This window comes from Palaemon carinicauda, chromosome 29 (assembly GCF_036898095.1).
Source record: "Palaemon carinicauda isolate YSFRI2023 chromosome 29, ASM3689809v2, whole genome shotgun sequence".
NCBI classification, from domain to species: Eukaryota; Metazoa; Arthropoda; class Malacostraca; order Decapoda; family Palaemonidae; genus Palaemon; species Palaemon carinicauda.
Window position 1 is genome coordinate 67,876,725 of NC_090753.1, and position 18,703 is coordinate 67,895,427.

Sequence of the window (18,703 nt, forward strand, 5' to 3'; positions counted from 1 at the left end):
TCAAAAGTTAGTAATTGCGAAAACAGAATTACAATGTAACAGAAAAATCTAATGAAAGATAAATAATTCAGTGGCTGGAAAGAGACTAAACACTAGATCACTCTAGAAACGTTTACTTTCTTCCCCTAAAGAGACTAGGGAGAAGAGCAAAAACGATAACAACGTTACTCGTACGCCTGGCAGGCTTGAATGAAACGTTTATCCTCCTCTTTCTCCCTCCGTCTCTATCTCTCTCTCTCTCTCTCTCTCTCTCTTGACTTAGAACCTGAGAGAAGAGCCCAATCATATATATCGTTAAAACATATTATTGTTAAAGGAAAAAACTGAAATATTTCCCAAAATGAAAAGTTCCTTTATTAGGATTAAAACCATTAAGTTGAGAAAGAATGAACAAAACGCTAGACACGGTTACTCTTACTGCAATGTGAAACCGTGAAAATTCTTTCTCTATCGTAACGATAGAGTGCAAGTTGAACGTTCTGAACGTCAACAACTGCAGAGACAAAACAAAACGTTAGTTCAACTTTGAAAACAGTACTAGACTATCAAAGAAATTCTTTCAAAGACATTAAAATAGCATAATATGTTAACAGGTAAAACCGAAAACAAAGAGAAATACTTCACCAAAGTCGTGAAAATACTCCAAGAACATAAGCGTATCCCAGAACGTCTTGCCGGAAGCACGACAGAGGAATAATTGAGGAGGTGTCAACAAGAAGTACTTGAGTACCTGGCCACAGGTGGCGCTGGTAAGTACACCCCCTTCTAGTATTGTGATAGCTGGCGTATCCCTCCATAGAATTCTGTCGGGCAACAGAGTTGACAGCTACATGATTATCGGGTAAGTTTAATATTGAAAAAACATGGGATTCATATCGCAGTAGTGACATCTAATGTTAAGAAAAGTAAAGAGGAGGATGGGGAACTATTAATTTTCAATGTTAGGTATGGAAATAATAGATTTTACTTTTAAAAGTCCTGCTTATTTCCATGAATCTTACTTTAGACAAATAAAATGATGAACTACACATTTCCATGGTGGAGGGAGAGTGATACCCAAAATACTCTGAACCTAATGTTATCACACCGACTATAGAATAAATAGAAAAAAATGCTAATTATGTAAGATCCCACCTTGATAGCTGAAAATGAAATATCTTCTCATGAAAACCAAGAAAGTAGAAACTAACAAAGGTATCCAAGTTAGTCTTGATAACAGCATGACCCTACTCACACCAAACCATAATGAGTTTGCCATCTTAAGATGCGTCCACACTAGCGACAAAACATGTCGACAACACTGTGTACAACTTTGTAGGCAACAAGTTGTTAGACTGTTGACGAAACATTGTTGTCGAGATGTTGGTAGAGATTTATTGGTGATATGTTGGCAACCCTGGTGTGGACAAGTCGATGTGGTTGGAGATACCCGGACAGACACACAACACTGACAACGAGATTTGAAGGCTCTTCACTTTTCCTATTAAGTATTAGGGAGGGTCTCGTCTAGACTCTACGACGGTGCCTCCTACGCTGTAAACACATAAGCACAACAACAGCAGCAGCAGCCACCAGTGCGTCCTTGCATGCCAACATACTTTTCAAGTCTCTAAAATGGGGTGTGGACGGCTTCACCAAGTTGACGCATGTTGCCAATATGTTGCTAGACATTGTAGCAGGCAAAGTTTCATACATTGTTGTCGATATGTGTACCGATGTTGACGGTAAGGTTTCCAACTTTGTTGTTGATATGTCGGTAGACACGATGTTGCCAGTGTGGACGCACCTTTAGAAATCAGACTCAGTAATCTAGTGGTTTGAGAAAACCTTTGCTTTATAAAGTATGATGAAAAGTTTCCTTTGAGGGAGCTGAAGCATGTGGAGAAGTGGATGCAGTACACTAGGTGTCGCTGCTTGGATAAATCTTGTTTGAGTGGTTATCAGTGGCCACATACGGTAAAATCAAGGTCTTACAGACCAGAAGTAGCTATGCAAGTTTGTTTATAGATTCTCTGAACTTGTTAACAAGTGTCTGGATCAACCATTTAAGGGGGGAGACTTATAGATCTATATTCTTTCAAACTAGCAATCCCTCAACTAAGTCTTGGAATCTGGTATCAGCTAGCAAGACCAAAATCTTGGTACATAAACAAGTTGAAAAACTATTCCCCAATTGGCCTTCCACATTACTTGTAAAGTTCTAGACAAGCAAAGAGATGGAGAGGCTAATACTAGAGAAGAACCAATTTTCTTTCTCAACTAGATATATGATAAGGTAGTAGTATTATTCATATACGCTGATGTTATTTTCCTACAACCTGCGGTTCTTCCTAAATTAAGACTTAGTATACCATAAGTAATTCCAGACATTTGATGTGCACCAACAATAACAATACCCAAAGTTCCACTGATCTGTGGGATAAATCTTGCCTACAAAATGCACTTCAACCTACGTTTGATTATTTGAAGTAGACAGATTGATCTGGAATCAGAATCTTCAAACTCATGACCCTAGTTAAAGAGAGTAGTTTGTCTCACCGTAGAATTAAACAGGTCACACTCAAGCATGGATTTATGAGTAACTTTTTGGATATACATCTTTTCTACAAACAAAGAAAATTTCCAGTTCTTTTTTGTAGAAGTTTCAAAGGAACAAAAACTTCACCAAAAGTCACATACACAAGTGAGCTGTCTAAGGATTTTCTTGTTTTGAAAATATTGAATAACTTTAAATATGACATCATTCTTTTCACAATCAGAAAAGGCGGAATAGAATCCTTTTCCACACAAAACAACTTGAACTGTAACATAAAATTCAAATGGATAATCTGTCTAGCTGGTTCTAGAACAGATTTCTGAAAATTGACAAAAATCCTCAAATGAGGCTGAAAATTCAAAAGGGGTTTTAACCATCATTAGATGTGCATCTGTAGCCTTCGATTTCATGCCGCTGCTAGCGTCTATTGACATATAGGTATTCTGTAAGAACTACAAGAGAGAAAATCAAATTCAATGGTTTGTAGGTGTGATGTATTGAGAAACTCTAATCTCTCATGCTACTGTGTTGAACCTTCTGGGAGTTGTTGTTGTCTGTCTCCCTACATACATGAACTGTTAAACTCGCAGTATGGCTCTGCATACTTATCATTAATACCCTAAATAAAGTAAGTGAATATTGCTAACCTGTCTTCTTGGAACCTAAGGACCAAAGGAAGAGTATGTTACATCATCCATATACCAAGGCACTTTCCCCAATTTTGGGGGGGTAGCCGACATCAACAAATGAAAAAAAGGGGGACCTTTCCTCTTTACGTTCCTACCAGCCTGACAAGGGACTCAATTGAGTTTGGCTGGTACTGCTAGGGTGCCACAACCCACCCTCCCCCGTTATCCACCACAGATGAAGCTTTATAACGCTGAATCCCCTACTGCTGCTACCTCCGCGGTTATCCAAGGCGACCAGAGGAAGCAGCAAGGCCTACCGGAACTGCGTCACAATTGCTCGCCATTCATTCCTATTTCTAGCATGCTTTCTTGCCTCTCTCACATCTATCCTCCTATCACCCAGAGCTTTCTTCACACCATCCATCCACCCAAACCTTGGCCTTCCTCTTGTACTTCTCCCATCAACTCTTGCATTCATCACCTTCTTTAGCAGACAACCATTTTCCATTCTCTCAACATGGCCAAACCACCTCAACACATTCATATCCCCTCTAGCTGCTAACTAGTATCTTACACCTGTATGTCACAGTAGGGTAAAAACATGATTGAATCTACTAATTGGCAACCTACAACTTCTGTACAAGTGACTGTACAATTTTAGGGTACTTTTTTATTTCATATGTGTATATTTGAGAGATGTATTAGATTTACTGAGAAATAAATTATGTCATATATCATGTTTTACAGTACTACATCTAGTATCTGTTAGAGAGAGAGAGAGAGAGAGAGAGAGAGAGAGAGAGAGAGAGAGAGAGAGAGAGAGAGAGAGAGAGAGAGAGAGAGAGAGAGAATCACCAAAGGTAGCAGCAGAGCCTACGAGAACTGCGCCACAATTGTTCGGCCTTTATTCCTATTTCTAGCATGCAAGGGGTCGTCATCCTCGTTTTCAAGAGCAACGGACTGTCTTCTCAGTGGGGACAGAGAATAGTCTCAAAAGGTCTGTGGTGGTTGTAGATTTCCGAACCATTTCCACGACACAAACACTTTTTAACTAAATACCTAAAACTCGATTCCTTTGTCAAAAGAAAAAAAAAAAAAAAAAAAAAAAATATGCAAAATAGGATTTTCATTTGTCAAAATCTTTTTTTTTTTATCTTCTACAAACAATTACAGTACTGTAATAGAAAAATCATAAAAAAGTCTTGTTACTGATAATCCTATTAAAGGAAATAATAAAGTGAATTTTCTTAAAATGAATTTGTATACAGGTATTAAATACTAACACAAATTCGTCATTACAGTATAGTTCATTAACGTACCTGGATGCTGACACTCTTGCCGATGACCAGCTTTCCAGTCTTTGGCTTGATGTGGTTTTGAACAATAACGAGCTACCTTGCAACCTCCGCAAGTCTATTAAAATAAAGAAAATAGCACAATACAATCATTATCTTAAAGTTTAAATGAAATTTAAGTTGATACAATAATCAAAATTTAAAGATTATTTAAAAGATAAATTCTATTAATTTCCAATTGCCAAAGGATTGGACATTTCAATTTTTAATAAACAAAAATAATTTCATACTTACCCCATAACTATACAACCAACCATTCATTGTCAACAAATTTCCACAGACAGACCTCATAGCCTGTCCAAAAACACCTCAGTCTTTGAGTTCTCTGTATATTTTTTTCAAGTACAATATCCACACACTCCACCTTTCTGCCAAGTCCTCTTTTAGAATACGAATTTTCCAACATACCTCATACAAATGAATTCTAAAATTCTATAGACATATCTATTTAAAATATCTTTCCTTTTCCTTTTCAATGTCGATGTTTCTCCAGCATGGTGTAGTACAGTCAGCCTTTAACATTTGAAAATTCTATTATTTACAAGAATGGATGAAAATTCCTCAAAAGTTATATTTTTGGTAACAGTAAATAAAAGAGAATATTCACAATTATGTAAGAGCATCTTAATGGAAAAGATAAAATATATTTTTGCGACAGGGCTTGAAAACATGGATTTGTTATGAAGAAAGATCTTCTCCTCTAAAGAAAGCTCTACAAGCAATGAGAAAAGCTTCACAAAAAAGACTAAAAGCAATATGTAGTATTCCCAGTTATGTAAGAGCAAATAGAAGACAGCATTCAGTTATACTACAGGGAATAGTAAGCTAAGGAGACTAATACTGATATACTGTATATATAAATTTTTAGCCCCTTGCAGAATACAGCAATGGCTTCTTTTTTCTTTGTATTTGGTGTTATATAATTCAAATATCACTGTCTTAATGTCTTTTTGTCAAGATTAATGTACACAAAGGATTTTGTTGAGCTTTGCAGTACAGTACAAGAAATTAAGGGGTAACATATCTATAAGCAGGTTTCCAACATTCTAGATATCTTCCTAAATAACCACCACCACAACTCTTAAGGGCTGGCTGTAAAGCCTTCTTTTATCCATCAAAAGTCTTTGCTCTCTTAACTAATGAAACAGATCTACCAGTAGTCGGTCTATTTATCTCAATTTTATTCTTGCTGTAATAACTTTCTATTTTACTCTTCTATCACAGTCTAGCAAATTGGCAAGCTATAGGAAATGCTCTACCCCTTCTAGAACCTGTCCATCTACCATTAAAAGTTCTCAACTACATTTTGTCCATCATTTGCTCATTAATCATTCAAGGAATTGAAAATCTCAAGCTCCTCGTATATTTTGTAGTCCTATACATCTCTTGTGCTACATCTTTCTCACTGCAGCGACAGGGCTACTTCCCTTACTGAGTTTTTTCCTTTGCATCCTTTTCAATCTCCATCGTGACTGCTTTGATACTAAAGCATAATTTGATGAGCTCTTTCGTACCTGTATTACCGTTTATATTTCATAAGCATAGAATAAACTTTACACCACTTCTTCTAAGAGATTTTTTAAAATGAATAGAAGGTAAAAAAGTTGTGTAGAAGGTAAAAAAGTTGTGCATGAAAGTGTAAGTGTCATGGTTTTCCTGTGTAATGAAGAGAAAAATATTCATATAAATTTACCTTTGGTCCCAAAGCTCCACAAACACGGCATAGTGGATTAAAGTCGGCAGCATTAGGACTCTCTGAGCCTTCCTCTTTCTCCTGGAAAAAAAAAAGTAATATTGTACTTTTATCATTTCAAATAATCAGGTAGCCTTTTTAAAGTTATGATACAAATATAAAATAGATTAATAACCATTCTATTCAAGTAAAACTACTAAAAGATTATGTGAAAGAATAACCAAAGAACATTCAACAGTTACACATCAGTCGAATGAATATGAATGCATAGCAGAATCAGAAGACATCCCCTATTATTCTATAATAACTAATAATTAGTATATAACTCATACAAATCACAAAATCACAATCTAGAGCACTAGTACAAATACTTTTCAAAGTGGGCTTGCAAGTATTTCCATACACCAGTATATAATATCAAGATTGCAATAAAGCAGCAGGATTATTAAAAGAAAGGAAAATGAGACATTTATAGATATGAAGTAGACATTAATAATTAACCAGCATCAAGAAATGTAATATGAACTTCAGGGGAGGTTCAGAGAAATAATTTACCAATAGGAAAAATTAATAGACCTTTTAGTGGTACTGGCCAGACAGTACCAGATTGGATCCCTCTCTATGTTATGGCACATTTCATCTTTGCTGACACATACAAAGAATAGTCTGGCCTATTCTTTACACATTCTCCTCTTTCCTCATACACTTGACGACACTGAAATTACCAAAGAATTCTTCTCCATCCAAGGGGTTAATTACTGCACTGTCATTGTTCAGTGGCTACTTTCCTCTTGGTAGGGGTAGAAGACTCTCTGGCTATGGTAAGCAGCTCTTCTAGAAGAAGGATACTCCAAAATCATGCCATTGTTCTCTAGTTTTGGGTAGTGCCATAGCCTCTGTACCATGGTTTTCCACTGTCTTGGGTTAGAGATCTCATGCTTGAGGGTACACTCGAGCACACTATTCTATCTTGTTTCTCCTTTTGTTATTCTGAAGTTTTTATATTTTATATTTGAAAGATTTATTTTAATATTATTTATTGTTCTGCAACTTCTCTTGTAAATTTTCCTTAATTCCTTTCCTTACTGGGCTATTTTCCCTGTTGGAGCTCTTGGGCTCATAACATCCCACTTTACCAACTTGGGTTGTAGGTTAGCAAATAATAATAATAATAATAAAAATATAAATAGAAAATTGGTAAAAGATTCTCCTCTAATGTTTAAACAAATTAAAATGAGTTTTAAAACAAAATTTTTTTTCAAAGAAAAAAACAACAATTTTAGCCTAACTTTCATGGACTTCATGAATCACAGACACTTCATTCATACATATACATACATATACCAAAGGCACTTCCCCCAATTTTGGGGGGTAGCCGACATCAACAAGAAGCAAACAAAAAAGGGGACCTCTACACTCTACGTTCCTCCAGCCTAACCAGGGACTCAGCCGAGTTCAGCTGGTACTGCTAGGGTGCCACAGCCCAACCTCCCACATTTCCACCACAGATGAAGCTTCATACTGCTGAGTCCCCTACTGCTGCTACCTCCGCGGTCATCTAAGGCACCGGAGGAAGCAGCAAGACAAATAAAAATGTCTGAAGAATGGATAATCAAAATCTAGATGAGCCCCTTAGACAACGGGTCCCAGGCAGTCAGGTTATAACTGCAAGCAAACAGTGTGGTTGGGAGGTTGGGCATTTGATATAAATGATAGTCTTGTATTTGAGAAGCATTGTTCTCTGGCCTTGGATAGTGCCAGAGTCTCTGTACCGTGATCTGTCACTGTCTTGGGGTAAAGTTCTCTTGCTTGAGGGTACACACAGACACACTATTCTATCTTATTTCTCTTCCTCTTTTGTTAAAGTTTTTATAGTTTATATATGAAAGATTTATTTTAATGTTACTGATTTTAAAATATCTTATGTTAATTGTTAATTATTTCTCTTTTAGTTCCCCATTTCCTTTCCTCACTGGGCTATTTTCCCTGATGGAGTCCTCGGGCTTATAGCATCCTGCTTTTCCAACTAGGATTGTGGCTTAGCAAGTAATAATAATAATTAGCTGACTTTGAATAAGGATCTGATTTTAAAAGATAGGATTGAGATTAACATAGGATCCAAGACTTGTAAGTATACATCAAGTTATAATGAAACTATCAAGCCATCAAGACATTAAGCTACGATGTCTGTGAAGACAAGTCAATATACTGTACTTAGGATCATGTTTTGAAGGATGTTATCCTAAAACAAAAGGATGAATAAAAGGATATGCGTGAATCTGTCAACCTTTCACAATGGAACATATCAGGACTGTCAACTTCATCGCAGGTTAAGACTGTCCAAGTACCAGTCATGTGTGTGTGGTCCCTACCCCACCCACAACCTCAGACGATTGTAAATATCTTATAACTGTGTGATGGTTACAAGAATGATAGAATTTCCCGTAAGACAGAAAGGAGAGAATCGGGTAAGGGAAAAATGTTAAGGCTACTCAATTCAACCATTAATTACTTAGCTAAATGTATGAGCCTCAGTAAACACAAGCTTATTGGCCATACTTCCAGTAACTACTGGTGAAGATGAACGGCCTTGAAATCTACCTACAAAATGAATAATAAAATAGGTAAATAACATCCTGTACTTCGATGAGAAGAAAACACGCAATTTAATCTCTAAAAGGTGAAGGTAACAAGGTTGAAATCCTGATTATTTGGAGATACATTCTAGCTATAAGTGAAGTTGTGACAGCCCGACCCTTTCCTTTATGCTGCAGAGGAGAAATAATCATAAAAGAACCTAAAGCTATTGACTTATGCTGATTATATTCAATTATCAAATAACAATTTCAGAAGTAACTAAGTCTCAAGAGATCAAAGACTCAAGAGAGATGAAAATTATCAAAGATTTGGTGTTGGTAAAACTGGGAGGTCTGCTTCTGCACGAGACTTTAAACTACAAACCTAAAAGAGTTAAACCTCCCAATTCTTATAGATTAGCAAGCTTAAGGTTAACAAATAGGTTTCTGCTACAAGAAAAAATCCTGGCAATCCTTGTTCAATCATTGCAGTTGATCCCGGAATGGTCTTGCAGATACCAAAAGCTATCATTTTTTCTCACAAGATTCCCAGACATATTAAATGCATGACCTAAGGCAAGTTGTATATCCAAGACTGTAAAATGTTTCTTTAGTTGGTCATATCTACAGTGCTTCCAATCCTGGAAGCCATTACCACTTGTTACATCAGTCATCCTCATAACTCTTTTGATGTGCAGTCGTGGTACAGTAACATGGTTATGACACTGTCCATTTTTTTTTCTCTTTTTTTGTTATTCCTACCAGATACTCGACACTAAACATGTTACATGACAAGAACCACAATTGTATTTGCTTGTTCTATCAGTTGCCTTCACAGGATCCTAGTTCCAGTCCAGGCCAAGAACTAGTATCAGTTTCTTCTGACTGTCGATCTGCCAACACACAACTGTTTTCCGTTGCAAGAATGGAATCGCACTCATGTCGTTCTTTTCTGATACATCTGAATACTTTGATAGTACTGTATACCAGGTATTGTATCCCTGGCCATCTGCACTTTTATTAATCAGTTTACTTAACAATGATTCATAGGGACTAATTCCTTGCACCTAATTTAAAGTCTGCATCATCAGCAAAGAAACCAGTATCACCAGAACAATAAACTAGTCTTCAGGCTGACATGTGAAATCCAGAGAACTAACAATTGCTATAAGATTATGAGCAACAGAGGAAATTTTTGCAAAATTAATAAAAATCCAGAATTTTAGTCATTTGTATTTTCCCAAACTATACAAACTAGAGTCCTTTTAAATAAGAGTAAAGTCCAACTCCAATGGTAGAAAAATAACATATCACGTGGGGGAGAGTAGCTGGAGTGTGAGGAAGGAGTTTTGGCTGTTCTGCACACCCCAAAACACCATTCTGAATGTCCCAGCCTAGGGCTTCCAGGAAGGATGAGGTAGACAATATATTTTAAATGGACTTGGGTTTATGTCATTATAAAAAGTACAAACGATTAAAGTTTGTGATTTGTTCCGATACAATCATAAACCTCATCCTTTTAAATAAGACAGTTAAAAGGGGGAAACCCAAAAAACAAAAATGCCTTGAGAAGGAACCCTACTCTCTCAACATCTGTTCTTGGACCAAAGGGGAAAACTTGATTAGAATGGTAGTAAGTTGGTCAAGGCAACCACCTGTAAGATAATACCACTAGAGTTATTGGGTCCTTTGACTGTCCAGATAAATTTGTATTGGACCCATCTCAGATTATGGTTCATTGTTCCTTTGCTTAAACGATACCGAATAGTCTAGGCTATTCTTTACACATTATCCTCTTTCCTCATATACCTAACAACACTAAGATAATTGAAAAATTCTTCTTCATCCAAGAGGTTAACTACTGCACTGTAAATATTCAGTGACTACTTTCCCATGGTAAGGGTGGAAGAGACTCTTTAGCTATGGTAAGCAGTTCTTCTAGGGGGGCACTCAAAACAAACCTTTGATCTCTAGTTTTGGATAGTGCCATAGCCTCTGTGTATCATGGTCTTCCACTGTCTTGGGTTAGAGTTCCTTGCTTAAGGGTACACTCAGGCACACTATTCTATCTATTTCCATTTCTTTATTTTCTTTCCTCACTGGCCTATCTTCCCTGTCCAAGCCATTGGGCTTATAACATCCTGCTTTTCCAACTAGGATTGTATTTTAGCCATCCTTACTAGGCCACCTAGATGTAGCTCTTCACAGGCTACCCCTGAAAGGAGGGGAACCCTTGGGTCTTGGAAGATGTCATCCTTCTAGGCTAAATCAGAGTATCTGGGTTCATCCAGTCTAACCTTCTCACTCTTTCTGAGGAGGAGATCGTTTTATGTACCAACATTTCATTATAAGTCTCATCTGGTAAGCTACTCTTTGCTTGGGTGAAAGACCATGTGTTATTAATTGGAATAGGGAAAAAGGGGGACATAAAGGCCTGTATCAGCCCTTTATGCATTTTCTCACGTCTGGATCCAGAATCAATCTGACCAAGATCTTAAATCACTTTTAGGGGAACTACAATGGGTACCAATGTGTTCAGAGGCCTGTGAGTAACCTCCAAAAGGTAGAGGCATATGATCAATTTTCTCTTCCATACTCCTGCTTTCAAAAGTTCTTCCTGAAAACCACATGGTCCTCCCCCATCGCATTTCAGTAACTTGAAAATCGATAAGGGTCATGTTGTCTCTACTCTTGAATGTCCTCTTCATCGTTTCCCTATAGTCAAAAAGAGATGGTGTTCCTACAAAAATTCTTCTTTACCATACCCGTGTCCACAGCATGTTATGAATGGTTGGTATGTAGTTTGATATCCATTTCAGGTACTGACAGGGCAGAAAAGAAGCTCTTCTGGCTCATCACAAATAGTCTACAGGTAGGAAATGGAGGAAGATTACAACCGTTTGTCCCGAACAGCAGGGTTCTTTGTCACAAATTCCTACACGAATTTGAATGTACAGTGAGCCCTCGTTTATCGCAGTAGATAGGTTCCAGACCCGACCACGATAGGTGAAAATCCGCGAAGTAGTGACACCATATTTACGTATTTATTTAACATGTATATTCAGACTTTTAAAACCTTCCCTTGTACGTAGTACTCTTAACAAACTACCCTTTAATGTAGAGAACACTTAATGCATGTACTACAGTACCCTAAACTAAAACAGGCACAAATATTAAAGGCGATTTTATATCATGCATTTCCTAAACACGCCAAAAAGCACGATAAAAAATGGCAACCAATGTTTTGTTTACGTTTATCTCTGATCATAATGAAGAAACAAACACATTTACACATATGTGTATAGGTTAGTTTTTGCATCGATTATATTGATTATTCAGTACAGTATGTTGATTTTGTTATTACCAATGTTTTACTTAATTTTTCTTAGGACTTCCAAATGAAATGTTTTTCTTTATGACGCCGCCTGAAACGACGGCATCATAAAGTACGCTCAGTAAACAAACGAAGGCATTTAACGCGCATGATGAAAGTGATAAATAATGATATTACAGTAAAAGCTTTTAGAACAGACTATACGGGATATAAAACAAAAGCCCGGTACAATAAAAAACTGTCAAAACAAACTATGGTACTTAACATTGGAATGTGTGAAGATGGAGCTTCGGACATGACAAAATAAATCCACGATTGATAAAAAAGACCGAGAGCACCACAAAAAAATTCAACACTTAAGATTCCAAAAAGAAGGATGTTGTTCAGATGGTGCTCGCGTCGTGGCGTGGGTGGTGTGGCGGTGGGGGTTGGCTAGGGCCTTTGTATCGCCCCATCCCTTTGACGAAGGAATTAACTAAATGGAAGACAACCTGTGAATAGTGGATTTCACGCGCCTTTGCTTTATACACGACACCCAAAAGGTGCTCGCGCAAGGGTTGTAACCTCAGCATTCCATGCTTTTATCTTTCTCTGGTATAATTGGAAGGTTTTATCAGAAAAGATATATAAGAAGGACTCTTTTCACCGGGCACCACAGGTCTCTCCCCAGAAATAGATTTTTCCTTTGTCAAAATCCCTTATTTACCGTATCTATATAAAATCATACATACGTAGCAAAGCAGGAAAACAATTTACGAGAGAGAGAGAGAGAGAGAGAGAGAGAGAGAGAGAGAGAGAGAGAGAGAGAGAGAGAGAGAGAGAGAGAGAGAGTTGTTTTGCATACGTAAATGTAAATTTTAAACAAAAAAATAGTCCCATTTCATATAAAATAGGTTATTACAAATATTTTACTTTATTATATTACAGTAGTCTGTATAATACTGTAAAGTTCAGTAAAGTATGTCGTTGTTAGTCGTGGCGATGAAATTCTCACGAAACAAAAACACGGCATTCGATTACAACAGCTGATTCATTCTCTCTCTCTCTCTCTCTTCGTGTTATACAATACTTACATATAGATGAAGAAACTAAAATTAGTTTCCTTAGTGTCAATTAAATACAAAACGAAAAAATTATGCCGAGTTTACATCCATTTCAATCGTTGCTAAAAATACGGCATCCGATTTCATCAGCAAACCACTATTTTTTGGGAAACATCATTTTATTCTAGAAAATTGCTACTCTTTAAATAGTTAATTGCACATTAAGAAAGCGTCTACTTTTGTTTTTAAATTTCGGGTGTGTTTTAAAAATCGAGTATTGTTGACTTCTTTTTGTTTTACTTTTGGCTGTGATTAGATCAAGTGACGTCTATCTGCCGCTCTTGAGATTGTACGAATACACTAACAAAGTATCGTTTATACAATTTCTTAACTTATTCAAACCGTCTACAGTACAGTATACAGTTGATATTACATAAGCACCAATGTGTTATAACCTATCAAATTTTTTTGTTTATTACATTTAAAACAACACACTCTCTCTCTCTCTCTGTGGGCTACTTTTCACTACCTCCATTCCCTACCTCTCTCTATCTCTCTAACAAATGATATCTTTGTTGCTCCTCAAAGTTTCATTTATATTGAAAATCAATCATGATTCAATTTTCATTACTTTCTCCAATCTCGCACCATCGGTCACATCGCGGTATTTTCGAAATTTCCGGAAAATCCGCGATATATGTATATACATGCATTATGAAAAAAATCCGCAAAGTGGTGAATCCGCGATGGTCGAACCGCGAAGTAGCGAGGGATCACTGTATTCTTTCTCCAACCTTCAAAGTGTGAGACCTGGTACGAGATAAAGAGGATTTCACTGACTCTCTTGGTCAATGCTTGTGCCAAGAGAAAAAAACCACCTTGCGGGTTAAGTCTCTCTCTGAAGCTTCCTGGAATGTTTTTTTTTTTTTTTCCCTGACATACCATTCTGGAAGACGCGAGTGGGAATAGCTGTTCGAAACTCCTCCTTTGAGTAGGAAGACTTGACCTAAATGCAGTCGGGCCACCTTTAACCAATGGTAATGACCACTGTATGTCTAATAGAAGAGAGAACAAGAAGACCTTTATCACACACACCAAAGCTGGTATTGTAGTGATGTCCTTCCCCTGACACCAAGCACAGAAGACTGACCATTTCTTGGTATACTGCTGAGGAGGATTCTCTGAGGAATCTGGACTTCTCTCTCGTAGTTCTTGAAATTTCCCTTTTTTCCCAACTGGGTAGCCTCCACTTGTGAATAAGACAGGGACAACAGTGCACTGTGGTATCTTTGCATGTGGGGCTGGCACAGGTCTGGCCTCAGTGGTAGCTTTCAAGGTTCTTCCACAGGGAGGGAGACTAGGTCTGGTGCACAGGCCTGGCCTCAGTGGTAGCTTTCAAGGTTCTTCCACAGGGAGAGAGACTAGGTCTGGTGCACAGGTCTGGCCTCAGTGGTAGCTTTCAAGGTTCTTCCACAGGGAGGGAGACTAGGTCTGGGTACCACTCCAAGTGGTGCCACCTTAGTGCCAATAGGGTTAGCCGGAGTTTTGGTGCTATTAGGACCCTATTTAGGAATCTTCTGATCAGGCAAAAACGGAGGGGAATCCTGCATATCCATCTCGTCTGAGGGGTGTTGAAACGTACCCTTGATGAATGCCGCAGGGTTCAGGACAGACAATCCACTGAATGGGAGTTTGTGGTTTGGTCTGGTTACAAACAGGTCTATCATTGGGAAACCTCACAAAGTTACTGGTGTCTTCACCACTTGATGAAGAAGGGACTTCTCTGACCCAAGCATTTGGCCTCTCCAGCTCAGTTTATTTCTATCATTCCATTTCCCCAGAATAAAAATTCTGTCAGCCTAACCACATGTCTATTGCCCAAAAAGCTTGGAAGGAACTAAAAAGTTTCTTCGCCATAAGCTTGGGTGTTGGCAAGTCAGATGCTAATAAATCCCTCTTCTTTGTAAACTCCACTCACTGAAGAGGAAGTGACTCCTGCAATCATCGCAAGATGACTGCGAACAGTTATGTCCACTACAAAAGATAGAGTTGATAGTAATCCAAATGAGGTTTACTCACTAGCAGCCACAATTACAGCTGAGCATGCTAAGACAATGCCGCAAGTCCACCCATGGACTCACAATCAGAAATGAGCAGTACAAACACTGTCAAGAGAAAAAGCAAATGCAAAAAGTAAGGGTTCCTCCACCCGACAGGTAACGACGTTTACCTCGTTAAAAGTTTAATAGCCATTCCACCTTCATTAAAGTCTTACTCCTATTAAAGGATGATGGCTTATATTACGTGTAGGAACAAACAAAATGCAGAAGCAAGACACTGAAAATACTTGATCTAATAAATCACTAAAGAAGATCTTTAAGTTATCTGGTACATTGAGTATCCAGACTTTTGAAATCAAACAAAATCTGTTAAGTAAAAAATAACATATAGCCTAGAAAATTCAAGATATTAAACATCCAATATTATATAATTCCCTATAATTACTACCGTAATCTAAACTGTAATTAACACAAAAAATCTGTGCCTTGCAAATTATCATTAAACAAAATCTGTCAAGTAAAAATAACATATAGCCTAGAAAATTCAAGATATTAAACATCCAAAATTATATAATTCCCTACAATTACTACCATAATCTAAACTGTAATTAACACAAAAAAAAACTCTGCCTTGCAAATTATCATCAACACAAAAACAAGATACAAATGGATCCACAAACAATTTATGTCATGGGCACATTAGATTTGGATACATAACATTACAGTACTATAGGAAGAACAACAAATGATAGTTACAGACATGAACATTCAGAGCAATTGAAGCATAATGACTTAAAACTTTTTGTATATCTATGTGCAGGCAATGGAAGCAATGAGAGGAAATACAAAATAAAAGGGATCAGCAAAATTATTCAAGTACTGGCTAGTACAGTGGTAACGTGTTTGCCTCGCATTCGCGTGGCAAGAGATCGATCCCCGCCCAGGACCGTGAGTTTAAGCTGTTTACTGGGGAGGCTACTGCTGTGGTAGGGCACCACAGTGGGGGGTTGGGCTTGCCCGGCTGACGTTCTGGTGAGCATCTATTCTGATGGAACCGGAACTGAAACCAGCTACCTTTACCTTTCAGCTACCTTTTTACTATAAATAGTTTGTATGTAACTTTGTGTGACAAATAGCAAAGTTGAGAAAGTTGAATATTACCTCAGCTGGTATGGTACGGTAGTAATCGTTTTCTCTGGGAAGCTGCGATCTGAAAACGCGAATGTTTGAGGCGTCATTTTCCTCGCAGCAGTCTGAGTTACGACAGACGAACACAAACACTGTCCTGCAAAGATAAATTACATAACCTTAAACACGACATTGCAAGAAACATATGTATAATTTTCATAATAATCAAATACAGAACATACTGCAAACAAGATTCTAAATTTCTTCATGATATTATCCAGCATAGAATGGGTTGGAGAAATTTAGAGTGCTCTCTAAAATTTGTATTTTACTACTACACTACAGTAGACCTGTGAGAGAGGTGAATGCTCGAGCGCTTGGCCGAGGATTGAAACATGATATTTTAATTATAAAATAAATTTTTAATATACTTACCCAGTGAATATATAATAGCTGAGCCTCCGGAGGCTCGACAGAAAAACACAAAAACTCGCGAGCGATCGCTATGAAGGTTGCGGGTGTGCCCACTAGCACCAACTATCGGCCAGATACCGCATATACATGTAAACAGACCCAATTCTTCTCATCCCGCTGGGTCTCTATCGGGGAGGAAGGGGGGCCTTAAATTTATATATTCACCGGGTAAGTATATTCAAAAATTTATTTTATAATTAAAATATCATTTTTAAATATTTAACTTAGCCGGTGAATATATAATAGCTGATTCACACCCATGGTGGTGGGTAGAGACCAGAGTTAACTAAGTTTACAGCGTATATGCTTAGAGTTTTTGACAGTTATATCATAACAAAACCCAAATATATATAGGTACCTGGTAAGGAAGTTGACTTAGACGATTACTCTGCCTTATTAGTCTGTCTTCCTCACGAAGCCCAGCGATCCTCTTAGGATGCTGAAAGACTCCCAGGAGCTGAAGTATCAAGGGCTGCAACCCATACAACAGGACCTCATTAAACCCCTAATCTGGGCGCTCTCAAGAAATGATATTTGACCAACCGCCAAATCAAAAAAGGATGCGAAAGGCTTCTTAGCCTTCCGTACAACCCAATTAAAAAACATTTCAAGAGAAGATTAAAAGGATATTGGAATTAAGGGAATGTAGTGGTAGAACCCTTACCCACTACTGCATTCGCTGTAACGAATGGACCCAGTGTGTAGCAGTCCTCGTAAAGAGTCTGGACATCTTTTAAGTAAAATGACACGAATACCGACTTGCTTCTCCAAACGGTCGCGTCCATAATACTTTGCAGAGATTTATTTTGCTTAAAGGCCACGGAAGTTGCTATAGCTCTTACTTCGTGCGTCTTAACCTTAAGCAAGCGTTCAAGTGAGAATGAGCCTCTCGTATTAAAAATCTGATAAAATGTGACAAAGCATTCTTTGACATAGGCAATGATGGTTTCTTAACTGAGCACCATAATGCCTCAGATCCACCTCGTAAGGACTTAGTACGAGCTAAGTAGAACTTAAGAGCTCTAACTGGACACAGCACTCTTTCAAGTTCGTTGCCTACGATCTCTGACAGGCAAGGTATATCAAAAGACTTAGGCCAAGGACGAGAAGGCAGTTCATTTTTGGCCAGGAAACCAAGTTGAAGTGAACATGTGGCTTTTTCTGTAGAAAAGCCGATGTTCTTACTGAAGGCATGAATTTCACTGACCCTTTTAGCCGAAGCCAAGCACACTAGGAAAAGCGTCTTGAGGGTGAGATCCTTCAGGGAGGCTGAATGTAATGGCTCAAACCTGTCTGACATGAGGAACCTAAGACCACGTCTAAGTTCCATCCAGGAGTTGCCAAACGACGTTCCTTAGAGGTCTCGAAAGACTTAAGGAGATCTTGGAGATCTTTATTGTTGGAAAGATCTAAGCCTCTATGACGAAAGACCGAAGCCAACATGCTCCTGTAGCCCTTAATCGTGGGAGCTGAGAGGGAGCGAACATTTCTCAGATGTAAAAGAAAATCTCCGATTTGGGCTACAGAGGTACTGGAAGAGGACACACATGCTGGCTTGCACCAGTCTCGAAAGACTTCCCACTTCGACTGGTATACTCTGATGGTAGAAGCTCTCCTAGCTCTCGCAATCGCACTGGCTGCCTCCTTCGAAAAGCCTCGAGCTCTTGAGAGTCTCTCGATAGTCTGAAGGCAGTCAGACGAAGCACGGGGAGGCTTTGATGAACATTCTTTACGTGGGGCTGACGTAAGAGATCTACCCTTAGAGGAAGACTTCTTGGAATGTCTACCAGCCATTGAAGTACCTCGGTGAACCACTCTCTCGCGGGCCAGAGGGTAGCAACCAACGTCAACCTTGTCCCTTCGTGAGAGGCGAAC

The 18,703-nt window shown here is 38.2% G+C and overlaps 1 protein-coding gene across 1 annotated transcript in view; it reads right to left on the reverse strand.

Annotated features, from left to right (window-relative positions):
- Zfrp8 (Zinc finger protein RP-8) overlaps nt 1-18,703 on the reverse strand; it is a 53,426-nt gene that overhangs the window by 13,478 nt on the left and 21,245 nt on the right. Inside the window, exons 3-5 of the mRNA XM_068352694.1 lie at nt 16,388-16,511; nt 6,214-6,294; nt 4,485-4,578 (exon numbers count right to left, since the gene is read on the reverse strand). Of these exons, the coding sequence (XP_068208795.1) occupies nt 4,485-4,578; nt 6,214-6,294; nt 16,388-16,511 (299 nt within the window). The remainder of the gene's footprint in view (nt 1-4,484; nt 4,579-6,213; nt 6,295-16,387; nt 16,512-18,703) is intronic.